This window comes from Balearica regulorum, chromosome Z (genome assembly GCF_011004875.1).
Source record: "Balearica regulorum gibbericeps isolate bBalReg1 chromosome Z, bBalReg1.pri, whole genome shotgun sequence".
NCBI classification, from domain to species: domain Eukaryota; kingdom Metazoa; phylum Chordata; class Aves; order Gruiformes; family Gruidae; genus Balearica; species Balearica regulorum.
Genome location: NC_046220.1, coordinates 63,419,770 through 63,434,970, shown reverse-complemented (window position 1 = coordinate 63,434,970; position 15,201 = coordinate 63,419,770). Strand labels below are relative to the sequence as shown.

General features: G+C 42.0%; 1 protein-coding gene across 10 annotated transcripts in view; it reads right to left on the bottom strand.

Annotated features, from left to right (window-relative positions):
* Window positions 1-14,991, bottom strand: part of ADAMTS6 (ADAM metallopeptidase with thrombospondin type 1 motif 6) — a 156,709-nt gene extending 141,718 nt beyond the window's left edge. For 3 of the 10 annotated variants that reach the window (XM_075739400.1, XM_075739406.1, XM_075739405.1), the window contains exons 1-4: window positions 14,447-14,988; window positions 8,994-9,383; window positions 7,832-8,196; window positions 68-236 (exon numbers count right to left, since the gene is read on the bottom strand). In XM_075739400.1, coding sequence (XP_075595515.1) covers window positions 68-236; window positions 7,832-8,196; window positions 8,994-9,090 — 631 coding nt within the window. In that variant the 5' untranslated portion in view covers window positions 9,091-9,383; window positions 14,447-14,988. Of the gene's footprint in view, window positions 1-67; window positions 237-7,831; window positions 8,197-8,993; window positions 9,384-13,788; window positions 14,212-14,446 lie in introns of all 10 variants that reach the window. The other 7 variants (XM_075739410.1, XM_075739408.1, XM_075739403.1 and 4 more) reach the window with 5 other exon arrangements.
* Window positions 14,992-15,201: the final 210 nt, after the last annotated feature.

The following is a 15,201-nucleotide window of genomic DNA, read 5'->3' as shown; positions in this document are numbered from 1 at the left end:
TGAACCAAACAAGACTTTAAAATACATCTTAAGTTATATTTTTTTAAAAGTAATGACACTCATTTACCTGAGACTCCACAGTGACTGTGATCATAGAGATGTTGCTGGTGCATGGCAGATTTTTTGTATATAACATGAGGATGACCGTTCTCATAATTAAAGGTACTAGAATCTTCTGTTATGTTCCTTAAAGGCTCAATAAAATACTCTTCATCTTCTGTAGCAATGACTCCATGCTTAAAGAAGAAAATAAGACAATAAAAACTTGTAAAAGACAATATAAAACTCCTATTAAAAAGCTTAACTTTAAAAAATACTTGACTATCATCTAACTCTGTGAAGAAATCCACAACTATAAGCCAACGTAGAAAACAATGCATGAGCCAGCTCTCCTCCACTGATTCTAGTGGGAGCAGGAGTAAGCGCCTGTAAGCAACACAGTAAGAAAAGAATAAAAATATCATTGCCCTATTTCTGGAGTTCTTTCCCATCATTTTTGGTGGATATGGTAAGAAAGCAAGAGATATTCTCAGTATATGACAAATAATCTCTTCACAGAGATGTTCCAAAACTACATGATTCATATCCATTAAAAGTGGTGCCAATCCAAAATGGCCTTGTTCAAATGGTGAGACAAACATCCCTCTGTGATGCCATACTGGTAGATGCTTAAAGGGACATACTGCATCAAAGAAAAATGGCATGAAGGATTAATTTTAGAACTTATATTCAGGGAAACCATTCAGTATTTTACATCCAGATGCTTAATTCCAAAACTGAGCTAGTTATTAAAATCAAATTATTAATATTAGCTTAGAATACACTATCTACAAGGCATTTACTTCTTAAAAGGTCTCGCCACAAATGTGGCAAATCCAAGTTGTTGCAGACTGTGCACTAGACAAATTAACTTTTTTTTTCCTCATACTGCAGTGCAGAATAGTAGATACTCTATTCTCATAACTTTCACATTTGTGAACTCAGCTTCTTCCAAACAGGAAGTGGTTTATGGAAGAAAGGGGAGATTTTAGACCAACTATGCAATTTCCTGAACCTTCCGCAATTAAAACTGAACTTCAGCAGAAAATCCAGTTTTGGGATCCTTTCGGATATAGAAATATTGGGGAATAAGCCCTGACAGACTCCTACATACATATTTGCTACATAAAAAATTTTGGTATCCGTATCTAGAAAATTCTGAACGTGTGAACCAGGAGAAAGAGCTACTCATCAGGTAGGAGACGGGAAGCAGGAACTTCTACATTTATATCCTGATTTGATGAATCACAAATTTCTACCACACCTTTGATCTGTAAAGCAAGTACTATGCATGAGTCTTTTTTTAAAGGAGTTATTTTTTCCTTTGATGAGACCTCTATGATCAGCCATAAGACCACTTGCTCCATATCTGCTCTAAATATCCTATAGCTGTTTCTAAGATCAGGGCTTGCCATTGTACTCTTGGTCAAAGCTCTTGTCCTGCTGCTGTTTTGTACATCAAGTGCCTGCTGTTCTTCACTCCTGGAATAACCGATTTCAGTAACAACATAAAACTTACAAAATAAAAAAACCTGCATAAAACATCAGAAAGAGCAGTGTTTTCTGAATATAACCCTATTACAAATTTTGGAAATATAAGTATGAACACATTGCAGCTTTCCTTTACACATTCCTTACATAGTGACTACAACAGTAAGTGCTCCTCTTCAGTGGTATTTTTGATCATGAATTCAATTATTTACTTAAGAAGGTAACATCAGGGTCTATATTCATATGGAAGATGCTGGTATCAAATTCCTCTCACAATGCCTTCTTGTTATTTGGAGTGTAAGATTTTACTAGAAAATAAATCATTTACACGTGCACTACTGCTTAAACAGTATTGAAAATATAAACCCAATTGTAACTGGGTTTACCAGATGTGCAGAAAGAACCTTGACAGTCTGGACTACATCCAGTCTAGATCTCAGACATCTGGGTTCAAGTGAATCCTGAGCCATTATAAGCTCTGGTATTATGTTCCCACAGGAAAGAGAGCCCCGCAGAGTTGTTCTGGCCAACGCCATCAGGCTGTCCGCTTCATGCCAAGCCTGAGGAGACAGAGGTACCATCCAACCTGTGGCTCCACCTCTGCAAAAGAGTGGGTCTTAACCTAAATCTGATTACTCCAGAGCATACATCCTTCATGTCTGCACTCAAGTCCAGCCAGGTTAAGTCTAAACATGAAGGAGACATTTATATCAGATACTGAAACCGATAGTTTTAAGCAGTGAGATGACCTCAGCAGGAGTGAGTCAAATCAGATGCCATAAACAACACTAAATTGCAGCATTAATTCTCTATAAAAATTGTGTATTAGCAGGAGCAAATACACAAAAACTATTATGAATGTCTGCAAACTATGATCACGGTTCCTCAGGTACCAGCAGTGAAAAAGGTTAGGAGTGTATCACGAATTTTTCCTATGCCTAGTTGACATCTGATCTCATTTGCCTGAACACTACAGTGGTTTAAGAAGAGAGAGATTTTATTAACAGTTAGTTGAGGAACTGCAAATAAATTTTTATTTACATCTACCTCCAGGTAGTCAGAACACATATGCTAGCCAACTGATTTGATAAACATTGGAAACGCACTTGCCCTGCACATGCTCTTCACATAAGCCCAGCATACGCATACCATTTTAAACCTAGCATATTAATTCTCCTTGCAAACTGTTCTTCCAATATTAAACTGATGCAAGTGATCTTAGCAAATGACTTTTAAGAAGCACTCTGAATTCTGTACATAAAAAGTACCTACGTCAGTGACAACCAGTCAATTTAGAAAATCCATGTGGCTAGAGATACTTTAATTGTATGTGCATTCAGCAATGCCTGATTAATAAACAGCAGGAATTGTGCTATTATATCCAAAACAACATTCTAATCCCTGTTTTTTTGCTTATAATCTACTATTTGAGCAAAAGACAATTTCAGTTCAAAAGAAGGAGACTGAAATAATGCCTTTTTAAAGTATTAAAAGGAACTATAGTAATTTTTTTTTAGTTTTGCTATTGTATTTGAACAGTTTGTGAATTAAACTTCTGGTCCAAAGCATAACAAATATCATTAAGATATAAGAATGACCAGCAAAAGGTTTTGATAAAATACCATGAATTTAAGAAACAAGCTGAATGCCCCAAGTAGGTTACTACAAGCAACATTCCCAAGATTATTATCTAAAACAGATTGTTTGAGGTCCTGTGTTATCCAATCCCACTACAGACTGCCAACTCCTGCTAACATATATAAGGTCTGGATCCAGCAGTCTGACATGCTCAGACAGATCTGTGAATCGACATGGAGTTCCCCTGAATTTGTGAAAAGGAGTCTTTTTCTGTCCGGCTGTCCAGCTGGGGCCTTAACCTCCTTCGGATGGGGGACATCCATCAGTCACAGAAGCAAACTGAATTATGCAGGACAAGTAAGCGCACGCCTTTTCCACACAGTACTACTGTTTTACAATTTCTCCATGCCTTGAACCTTTCTAGACTTTATGCTTTATCCATTTTTAATATAAAGTAGCAGTAATGGAAACTTCTGAAAATGTGTCAGTGTTGTTCAGTATGTCTACAGCTGGTTATACACTTCAATGTGGTTTTATGACTGAGGAAAAAGATTGCATTAGCTTACTGTGTTCTTAAAGATGAAAAAATAGTGATCTAGCCTGAGACAGTGCATCATGGAATCCAACAGGACACCTTAAAACTTGGACAGGGACATCTTACATATAGTTTTCTGAATACTAAGTCTATACTGCAAATACATATTAGTACCAAAGAGAACTCCAAGACACTTATTTAGAACACTAAATCTTTTTCATTATTGTTTCTGATCTTTATATTTTTTTTATAAATTAAACATTATTTTACACAATTCAAAAATATCGTACTATATGCAATTTATAATCTATAAAAGTAGACGCATTCTTTATGGTACAAGAAGCTTTCAAATGCGCTACTTTTAGAAGAATATGAATAATTTATACATATATGAATTTAGGAATACATAAACAAACATGAAGTCCTCCAGCAAAATAACTCCTCCTTTAACCAAGTACAGTCATGCTTTTAGCCACAGCCTGCTTCCTGTGCTTTCTTTATCATTTCTGTTTCGATGAAGACATCTGTACTACCCAGCACAAATGTTACTCAGTGCATGGAACTTCACATGCCATGGAAATACTTGGCCTTTTACATTAAACATTTCCTTGGAACCATAGTAGCCTCAAAATGTGATTTAACCTCTCATTCACTTTCCTAATAATAATCTACACATTTAAAAGTATTTCCCACTACTGGGCTTTTCAGCTCAAAATGAGAAAATCCACTACTATGGAAAACTTGTTTTAGCACTCAGTTAAGAGCTTTGACACCTGGCAGAGGACAGAGGTAGGTCAGAATGCAAGAAGTTTGCTTTCTGCTCAATTCCACTACTATGAGCTCCAAAACTTTTCTTCTTTAAGACTTGCTCCACTCAGAATTAGAAAAACTTCTTTCCCTTGAAGTGAAGTTGTTCTCTCTTCAGCCAGTCTACCACTCTTCTTTCCTTCAGTATGACATACTCAGCTTAGGCAATGTCTCAGCCTTGTTGCCTTGCACCCAACATCCAAAGGCCCCAAAACACTGCTCATTGCAGGCTCTTTCACGAGAAGGCCAAACCTGCAATCCTTCCACAAACGTAACATCCACTAAAGTAAATACGAGTTTGGAAGCCAGCATGCCTGCCGGACAAAACCTTCAATTTCCTCACACGACTGCTCACTGGATTATAGAGCTTTCCTCATAACTTCAGACAATTTATAGCATAATCAGGGCCCAGCAGATGGAAACTGCTGGAATGAAACTTCAGTAAGTAGCAGCCTGTAATTCTGGGGCACTTGGTAATGAGAAATATAGAGGGAGAGGCTGAAACAGGAAACAGCAACAGGGAAATGAACTGACTGCTTGTCACTTTTATTGTAATGAAAGTGAGAGAAAGCCCTTCTTGCACTAGAACTCATCTCAGATACTACGAGTGTTCTTCAAAGTCATACAACTTATGTTAATTAGATCATGGTCTCACCTGACCATCCTGAATAACTAAACAGAATAACTCAAAACATTCACTTAGGGCAATAAATTTTTCTCATTTGGCAATACTGAAGCCTAACAGGACAACTGGAATAAATTAAACGCTTAAATTTTGCTTGTGAGTAATACTCATCGTTAAAGATTACTACTACTTTTAGAGTTAAACTTAAAATTATTGGCTTTGAGATAGATGTTAATCAAGTACTATGCAGAATGTAACTGGCAGTCTCTTAAAGACCAACAATCAGACCAGAAAATTCAATTAATGCCTTAAGCACGACATTCTGAACTATCACTAATTCTAAAACAAGTAATAATGTCTTCAATATTCACTGCCAATTGCTTTATTAAACATGTTCTAACCAGCAGCTGTATAACAAAACATTCATCACTAGGAATCATCATTTAAAAATAACTGTGATGGATTCATCTGAATGGAGCGGTAACTCCCATGCTCGGTGCTCTGGAAGACCCTGCCAACACTGGAAGACAGAGGAGTTTCTCTACGGTAGAGGACGATACTGAGCGAAGCCTACCGCTGCACTCTTCCGCAGGATTCCTGCCTCTCTGAGAAAGAGCCTCGTGTCACCCCTGCTGATGCTTCCGGAGCCTGACAGGAGCCTCACATGCCTGTGACTAGGTCTTTCTAGGAGATGCAGTGGACACCTGACACCTGCAGTCCCAAGTAAGAGGCATGACCATGAAGAACTTGAGAGTGCCAGTCGTGGTGCACCCAGAGACTGGATTAAGGCTGCCTTTATACCTGGAAGAAATACGTAAGAGGTATGACAACCAAACGCACTGAAGATGATGATTTAATTGGGAAGCATTCCACGCTAAAGTTCACTCACAAACTTTAAGTTAACATACTGACACCTAGAACCATGTAAGAACAGGAGGTTTCACTCCAGCAAAACAGCAAGGCTGAGTGAAAACACGCAGCAATGGGAATGCTAAATATCACCTCAGGGTGTGAGGCCCAGAAGAAAAAGAAAAATAAAAAAAAAAATCCTGCTTCACGATGACCCCATCCATGTTGCTAAATTCTTTGAAGAAAAGACATGCCATGAGAAGCAAGAGATGGGCAAAACCAATACGGAAACATGGACCTTTTCCTGCTTCATCCCACTCTTGTGTTCCTAACATGAAAAAAAAGAGTCAGCTAAGGCAAGAGCAGGTGTTCCTGGGTCACTCCCTGGCCGAGGTCAGAGAGGAACTGAAACAGGAGCACCATGGCACTGACTGCAGGCTCCAAGGGGCCAACCTGCCAGTGCCTCAGCTGGCAGAAGCTATGGAGACATAGAGCCACGCAGCCTCTTTTAACAAAGCATGTCCTGAAAGCGGGGATTTGGTCTCTGTAGCGGTTTTAGCTGAAAAGAACTCAAAAGGAAAATGAGTGTATTAGTTTAAAAGCTGTGACGAAAAAGTTATTATATGGGAACTACAAAACCAAAGTGTACTAAATTCAGACCTATCCGCTACAAGTTTGCATTAACCAAACGATGATACTGCACTCAATGGAACACTATTTTTACTACATTTCTTTGAAAGTGTTCACTTAGCCCTGGAAATCCCATTAAATTCTTTTTCCTCAAGGGTACTCCAAAATGTTAACCGAGACTGTATCAGGCTTATCACAAGTAGCTGGGTGTAATGTAACCTATCAAGGTCTGAAGCAGCTGGCTTTTCTTTGTAAATGGCATCCCAAGACGCGTTATTCAACAGCACTTCCAAGGATAAATATGAATTAGTTTGGCAACTTTGTGTAGTCTTTCCCCCCCCCCCCCTCGCAACTAGATCTGTCTATTTCTAACAAGATTGACCAGTGTTAACCAATGTTAAACCAGAATGATTAACCATAATATATATATATTAATTATTTTTAACCAGAGAAACTACTGGCTTTTGATTTGGTATTTCCTAGTCATGCCCTTCTGTCGTAGTATTTTGTCACTCGATAGTCTGTTTTTTAATTTTTTGCGTTTGTTTTCTACTTTCTGTTGGGAATAAAAGAAGCTTTTTCCCATGTAAGTATTACTGTCATGTGATCAAGAAATCAACATTAAAAGAAGAGATGAGAATAAAAGAGATGAGCATTTATAATCCTACTTTTAAATGCAACTGTTTACAATTTGTAAACAAAATATTTCCAAAAAAAAAAAGGTAAATAATTACTTTCCGATGCCAGTACTTGCAAAGGATCTGCTTTCCTCTTCATTCTTTGAATTTATAGCAATTAAGACATCCACACCAAACAATTCCTCTTCTCTGTTATTTACTCAAAGATACTAAACCCAAATTCTCAAAGATAACAAGCGGGTGTTCAGCTCAATCAATGTCTCTCCTGAGAGATTCGACATCCTAAAGGATCCACTGTTTCCTCCTCCACGCCCCTTGAGCTTGCAACACATTTATAACCTGTAAGGATCTCAGCACAGACCTAATCATGCAGCCCTAGTGCAGACACTGCAAACACTGAAAACGTTGCCTGCTACAGGACTACAGAATTGGGTCTCAGTACTTACAATTAAGCTTGAAAAACTGATGACTACTTTTCCCCAAGACCCAGATCAGGTTTTAGGGGCTTTCTGCACCTTCCTGTCTGCTTGCTTCCCGCAGGGACTCAAAAAAACTGCAAGATATGACAATTAAGCTGTTGTTCTGTAATTTAAAAGGGACAAGCACACTATTACAATAGAACATTTAATGTGCACTTACCAGACCATTGCAGTTGCTTAAGGCCACTTTAGTTGTACTGTGCTGGTCTTGCAAATATCCTGTGTAATGACAGTGGTCTAAAAAGTCGTGCTTCCATTGTGGTCCACCTTTCCCCCAGTATTCTACTGTAAAATGTCTGGACACCAAATCTGTGTTGAGAGTCAGGTTTAAATGAAAGTGCTTGCCATAGGCAGAAAGTTTAAAAAATAATTTAGATGCTGCCAGTTCTTGGTCATAAGGGTCTGTGCTCCTCCTCCTTCTCGAGGGTTTAGCATTTTTCACAGTAAAGCTGAGGAAGGCTCCATTTTGATCAACCCTTATTGGGATTGTTAGTTGGTAGTGTTCAAGGTAAGACAGGAATTCCTCTTTGTAATCACAAGGTAAGACAGTCCAGGGAGTGGGCATAGAAGAGAAGAAAATATAACAGGAAACAACAAGTAGTAGCATAAACATTAAACCATATTTGGCTAAATCTCATCACTCTCATGAGTAAAAGTCATTTTCAGGTAAACGCAAGATGTAGCGTTATACTAAATAAAACAAAATGTCCTTTTCTTTCTTTTCAAGTCAAGAAAATGTGTTCAGTTTCCCATTAATTTGATGTCACTGGAAACACAAAAGTTTTTAACTACATATATTTTCCTATTTACCCAAAAAACGTTAACATTTGGGGCTAAATGCTAACCTAAGAAGGACACATTCTTCCCAGTGATACTATTCAAAGACAAAAGCTATTAGATCCACCTGCAAGAATAAAAACAGTAGTAATGAAAAGTATTATATTGTAAAAACATGTAAACAGCTCTTCATTTTGTTAAAAAACTATAAATGTTAATGGATCAAAGTAAGATTAGATCCTTACTTCCTAGTCTAAAAACATGTTAATGTAGTTATGGCAAGTCTCTAAACTATTATCAAGTACAACATTGTGCTAGATTTAATTTGCAAGGCTTTCCTACAGCTAAAAGTAGGCAGAAAGAAATTAAAACAAAAGATTTAATCCGATTTGCTGTATTTAAACTTTCATGACAATGAATCATGACAAAACTAAGAACAGAACCCATAAAATCACATGAATTATATAAATGTGGTTTAGAAAATATTACCCAAATGCAATACAAAAATAGATGCTGCTTGTCAGCTACAGAGGTTGGACCCCTACCTTGAGAACTATATGAAAGCCTGTTGTCACTGTGAAATTCCGATGAAACCATGACTAGGCTCAAAATCCATGTCCACGTCTTCCAAAAAATTTCCATAATTTAGAAAAAAAGAAAGCTCTTTTTTTTTTTTTTTCCTCCTTGGAGAGCTACCTGTGTGCTATAGAGTTAACTCCACTCCAGCATCGCACCATAACAGGTATATGTATTTTATACTACTTCCAAATTAACTATTGGATGTTCCACTTTTTGACAGGTATTCTTTTCCACAACCTGTACTTTCTTCTATATCTGCAGTCATTTTCTCAATTCAAAACACGTATTTGTAAGATTCCTTAAGATATCAGAAGACGTTACACTGGATAGTTACTGAATTTGCTCCATTTCTTTTCCTGAAAAACAAAAGAAAATTAGTCAAGGCAAATTCTTTCTACTAAAAATAGATCTACACTGCAAAACATTAAGCCATCATAGCGAACTACGCAATGTGACATTTGAAATAATGCTCAACCATTATTACTTTTATGGTCCAAGGTCACAATCTGACAAAAACTGTGAATTACCATTAACCTTGAACAGCAGATGCATACAGCTTAAGACGCACGTATCGACTTTATGTTAAATAGGCATAAGGATTCATAAAATTAAGGTTTCTTGTTGTTCAAATACTGTGTTCAGACTTGTTCCAGCTATAATCAATGCTATGCTCTCATTGATTTCAGCGGCGAATAATGAGACCCAATACACTGGTAGACAAAGGAAGAACCTGGGAAAGAATCCAGAGTATGGTTATCTGATCTTTCTGCAGCATGTATTTTGTTATTACTTGGGTCTGGGTTCTGCTTATGCAGGCAGAGTTCTCATTCACTTAAATGGGAATGCTGCACGTTCTAGTATCACAGAACAAATTTCAGTATCTGGAGCTATTAATCATATACATTCTACTTTTCAAATATTTGTTGTCAAAAATATTATGTATATCTCTTAACTACAATTTGATGTAGTAGAATATATTTTTTTTCGTTTTACAGGTCATGGGATTGAGCAAATAACATCATGTTACTCATCTTTTTTTTTCCTTTTTTTCTTTTTTTTTTCTTTAATTTAAACCACTATTGCAGTAATACTAAAAAGCAGCTCTAGCTGTGGCCAGGGATTAAATGGAAGATCTATGCAGTCAACCAACAGTCCAGTATCATGGGATATCAAATCATGTGTTGTGTCAGGTGGTACTAATTAGTCCTCTTAAGCACTCACAGCACACCTGTGCATAGAGCAAACTCTGCTGAGGGAATGGAGAAACAGAACACCTAAGAAGGGAGTACTGTTTAAAAACAAATTTCCAAAAGCATACAGAGTCACTTACATACACCAGATAAATTTGCCTTTCTAAAATTCTGGGAATGATTTACAACATTAATTCAGACAGGTTATACCCCTGCAGCCAGTAGATTATTTGTAAAGGTTACAGAGTTGTAGCATATCATCCTAAGAAAAATCAACATCCATCATGCAAATCCTATTTACTAACATCACAGTGAACAACAGGAAATTTCTTAGCTAATTTGAAACACATCTAATTATTACTGTGTAAATGAGGTTAATCTCATCATTCCAATACCAACTTTTGAAATATCTTGCAAGGCAGTACACAGGATTTAATCATGTTTGTAGAGGGAATAAAAGATACTTTGCAAGGATAGCTTGGGCTCAGCAGTATTTTTTTTCTAGGGAAGCATAAGGATTTAGTGATGCCATTCACGTGTGGCAAGGCCTCAGTGCATATTAATAAAATCTCTGGTCTGGCCTTCCATGTAAAACCATTATTTCCTAGCTAATATTTAGTTACAGCTTTTAGACTCTTACAAGTTTTGAAAAGACATAATCAACCCCATACTCTTCAGCTACATTAGTACATTAAACATTGTGCCTTATTTCTAATCTGAGAACATCCAGTTTCAAACTCCTGTCTCTGAATCTTGCTTCACCTCTGTCTCCTAATGAGCTGCTTTCTTCTCCTTGCATGGATAATCTGATACAAGCACCTCTTGACGCTTCCTGATAAGCGGCTCAATCTATTTGGTTTACCTCACTCTGTACAATCCAGTTTCCAGATGTCTAAAAACTTCTGTTTTTCTTCTGAACCCTTTCCAATTTGCCAGCATCCCTTTTCACATAGACACCAAAACTGGACACCGTAGTCGAGAAATGGGTCGTTACTGCCATATATAGAGGTAACAGCGCCTCCGAGCTTTTACTTAGCCAAAAAAATTCTAACAGGGAGGTCACGTTCATCCTGTTAGGCTGGTAGTAAGTTATCCCAACATTAAGATCTCCTGAAACTGTAGTACCTAAGGAGCTAAGTAGCTCAGAATACTGGACATAAAGTACAGTGCCCATTATTTAGACACCAACAGCCCACATGGCGGGCATCGGTCCACACTGTCCAAAAATCACGTCTAGCGTCTTTGCAGGGATCTCTCTGAAATGGTCTCGCTCATTTCAAGCTTCACACAAGAAAAATCTTCTTTCACATTAAGCTTGCTGGAAGTTTCAGCAGAATTTTTAACATGCTTTCCAAAGCTGATAACCAGCATGAGCACTGATACAAGGGGACCACACATAGCTATATCAACTCTCCCAATTAAAGAGTAGTAATGGATGTGAAGGATAAAGCACTTGGTAACTCCAGGTATAGTACTTCCAGTATGAAATGTGGTAGGAACCTCAAAGCATCCACTGTCCATAGCCTCTTTTCTTTCCTCAGTAGCATGTATTCAGCATTCCACCTTTGACTGTTGTCAAGATGAGACATTTGGTCAACACTAAGCTTACAATAAGAAGCATTTCCTCTGTCTCATGGCTGAACTACACACTCACCCACCAGTAAAGGCAGGTGTGGCTCCATGTCCTGAACCACGACTTAAAGCCACAGCTCCTGACTAATTTTAAAAGCTCTGCCAAGCAGCAAATAAAAAGCACAAGATGTTTCTCAAAATCTAGGACGCCGATGGCAACGCAGCTGTGCAGCACTGGCACTTCTGTGGAGGCACTGATGACAAGAGTGGTGGTCCTGTCACTGGTGCCATGAGCTTCCTACCCACTGAAACTCAACGAGGAGAAAAAAAAGGCCATAAACACATTCTGGAAGACTTTGGGGCAGAAAGTGGATTATGGGGACGTGACTAGCCAAACTGCTCGGACCAGTCACCTTGGGAGCCTCCATCTAAGCAAAGGCGCCTTGGGAAAATAAAGCATCCCCTAAATTTAAGGTAGCTCAAGTTTTAGGATAGGCAAGCTGCCAAGAGACCGCTATCCCAAAAGCATCACCACACACACCACCTCCCCTGGGGACTGCCACGTCCCTCACCGCTCCCGGGGTCACCACACCAGGGGCGTCCACCACAGAACCGTCAGACTCCGGCGCGCTTGGCCGCGGCGACCAGGTCTGGTAGCAGCCGAGGTGCCGGAACAACATGACACCGCAGCGCCGGATCACGGACCAACCGGGATTTACGCTTCGGAGCGGAACGGACGGGTCGAGTGGGGCTACAAACGCACCGAGCTCCGCGGCGGGCGGGAAACGGCCCCGCCGCCCCCGGTGGGTGGGCGGGGGGGGGGTCACCACGCCTCCCCCCCGGCGGCTCGGCCCCCGCGCCGCGGAGGAGAGGGGGTGGGGGTGGCACGGACTGCCCCCGCCGCAGCGAGGTGCCCGCCGCCTTCCCGCCCTCCCCATCCCGGGCCGGCGGCGGGGAGCGCCGCGGTGAGGCGCGGCCAGGGGCGGCCGTCCGCGCCGGCAGTACGAGTGGTTGCTAAGGAAATGGAGAGGGAGGGCGGGAGGGGACGGGGCGGGGGGCGGGCATCAATCACACAAATTCAATTACAGGTATCGGGGCTGGCCGTGAAAAGCGTTGCAGGGCTTCAAAAGCCGGGGATTAGCCGTGCCCCTGGGAGCTCCCCAGGCGAAAACAGGGACGCGCAGACCGCGCCGGGAAGGGCTTGGTGAAAAGAAACGGGGGCCGGGGGCTGGCGGGGAGGGGGGACAAGTACAAAGGGAAAGGACGGATCCTTCCTCTCCGGGAATTAACCAGAAACCGAGGCGTGAGGAACAAAATTCCTGCTGTGTGTGCCCCGATGTACGGCGGGGCCCGCCGCCCCCCCGGGGGGGGGGGGGGCGGCTGCCGCCGTATGAACAGCCTCCCCCCCCTTCCGCCCCCCGGCTCCCCGCCGGCCCTACCGAGGGATCAGCTGTCATTGCATTTCGGAGGGGGGATGCAAAGAAGGAAACAAGACACACACCCCCCCCTCAAAAAAGTCAACAGACTAGAAAAATACACGGCTACACAGAGAGCCCAACACGTATACACATGCATATTACATACACAAGTCTGCATGAACAAAAAGTTGAAAAAAATAGTATTGAAGAAAGTTGGAGGTCACCAGACACATCCCTCAAAGAAAATTCAGAAGGAAAAAGGAAAAAAAAAAAACAACCAAAAACACACATCTCCCTAGAGAGACTGGGAAGAGTCTGGTTGCTGTGGTGGAGTTGATCCTAAAGTTAACTTTCAGCAGCCCATTTCCAGACAGCAGCGCTGAATCTATTTGGATAAAACGCGTGTGACCCAGACACTTGGCGTTTGGCCCAAATGCGTTGCACCGGCAGCCCAAATAAAAACAAGAGTCTGCCTCTCCCTCTCTCTCTCTCTCCTCTCTCTTCTCTCTCGTACAACAATGAAAGAAAATAGCGAAGACAAAATCCGCACACGCATCGCCGGGAAGCGAGAGTCCACTTACCTCCTCCCAGCAAACAAAGTCCCTTTGAACCCCGGGGCCGCTGCGGAGACAGACACACACCGATAAACGCGGCTCCGCGGGGTTAAGAGTCTGGCAAATCCCAAGCGGCTCCAAGTAAATCAAAACCACACGCTTCCATCTTCCTGATGAGCCCGGCGAGAGCCCGACATCCCCGCCAGCATCGGGCTGCGGAACGGCGGCCGCGCCGACCCTCCGAGCCCCGGCACAAAATATGCACTTGTCTGACCGCGGCAGCGGACAACGCCGGACACGGCACGGCCAAACGCTGGGCTTCCTTCACCTAAAGCAATCCGGAATAGCCGTGGGTTGTCGTTGGGGTTTGGGGGCTGCTTTGGTTTTCATCTGTTTTTTTTTTTTTTTTTCTCCCTCTACCAACGATTTAGTATTAAAAGTATGAAAAATCTAAAAAGAAAAATGCACTATTCGAGACCGTACTTCATAAATCACTACTCTTTTCGGTTGAAAATCCTCGCACCCCCTTCCCCCATCCTCAAAGGTTTCTCTCTGAAATTACTCCAAATCCACCTCGCCTAATGCAATATAAACCTCCCCCCGCTCCCCAAAGCCCTGCACGCACCATTATTCGGGACACAAGAAAAGCAAAAAGTTTCATTGAATAGCGTGAAATCTTCCTTACCGTTTTCATCTTCAATTTCTGATATAAAGTAAGTTTCAAACAATAGAGATTGCACAGGACGATTCCCGTATTCCTCTCTGCTTTTCCCCTCTGTGCAAGCAACCATCAGGGTTATATTCTCCAACAGAATAAAGTTCTCTAGCCTTCCTAAAAGGGGTTTTTAGAAAACGGGCTGGCTTGGCAGGAGGAAGGATGCCATCAATTCACCCAACCTATCACCCTGCACATTTTGTCTTTCCAACAAAAAGGGGGGGAGGAAGGAAGGAAAAACAGGCTTATATTGGGGTGGGGGTGGGTGCCCTCCTCTTGAGCAGCCTCCTCTGTGCAAAATACCATGTGAATATCATCTGAGTTGGGGGGGGGAGAGCGGGGGAAGCGAGAGACAGAAAGGGGAGGGAGAGAGAGGGGGGAGAGGGAAGGCAGGCAGAGCAGGAAGGACTCAGGAAAGTTTGGTTGAAGTAGCCCCAGTCCTCCTCTCGCTGCCGGCCCCCGGCCAAGCCGAGCGCGGCGGCAGCAGGGAGCCTTGGCAGCCTCGCCCGGGGGACGGCGCGGAGCACGCTGACGTCAGCCTGCAGATGTGCCCCGGCCCGGCGCTGCGATCGCGCATGCGCGCCGCGTCACGTGGCGGCGGGGGGGGCAGGGGTACAGTCGGGGTAACGAAAAACGGCGGGGGGGGGGGGTGGGGGGTGGCGGGGAGGCCGCGCGCACCTCGCGGCGGAGGGGCGGGGGCGGGGGGAAGGACACGGACACGGGGG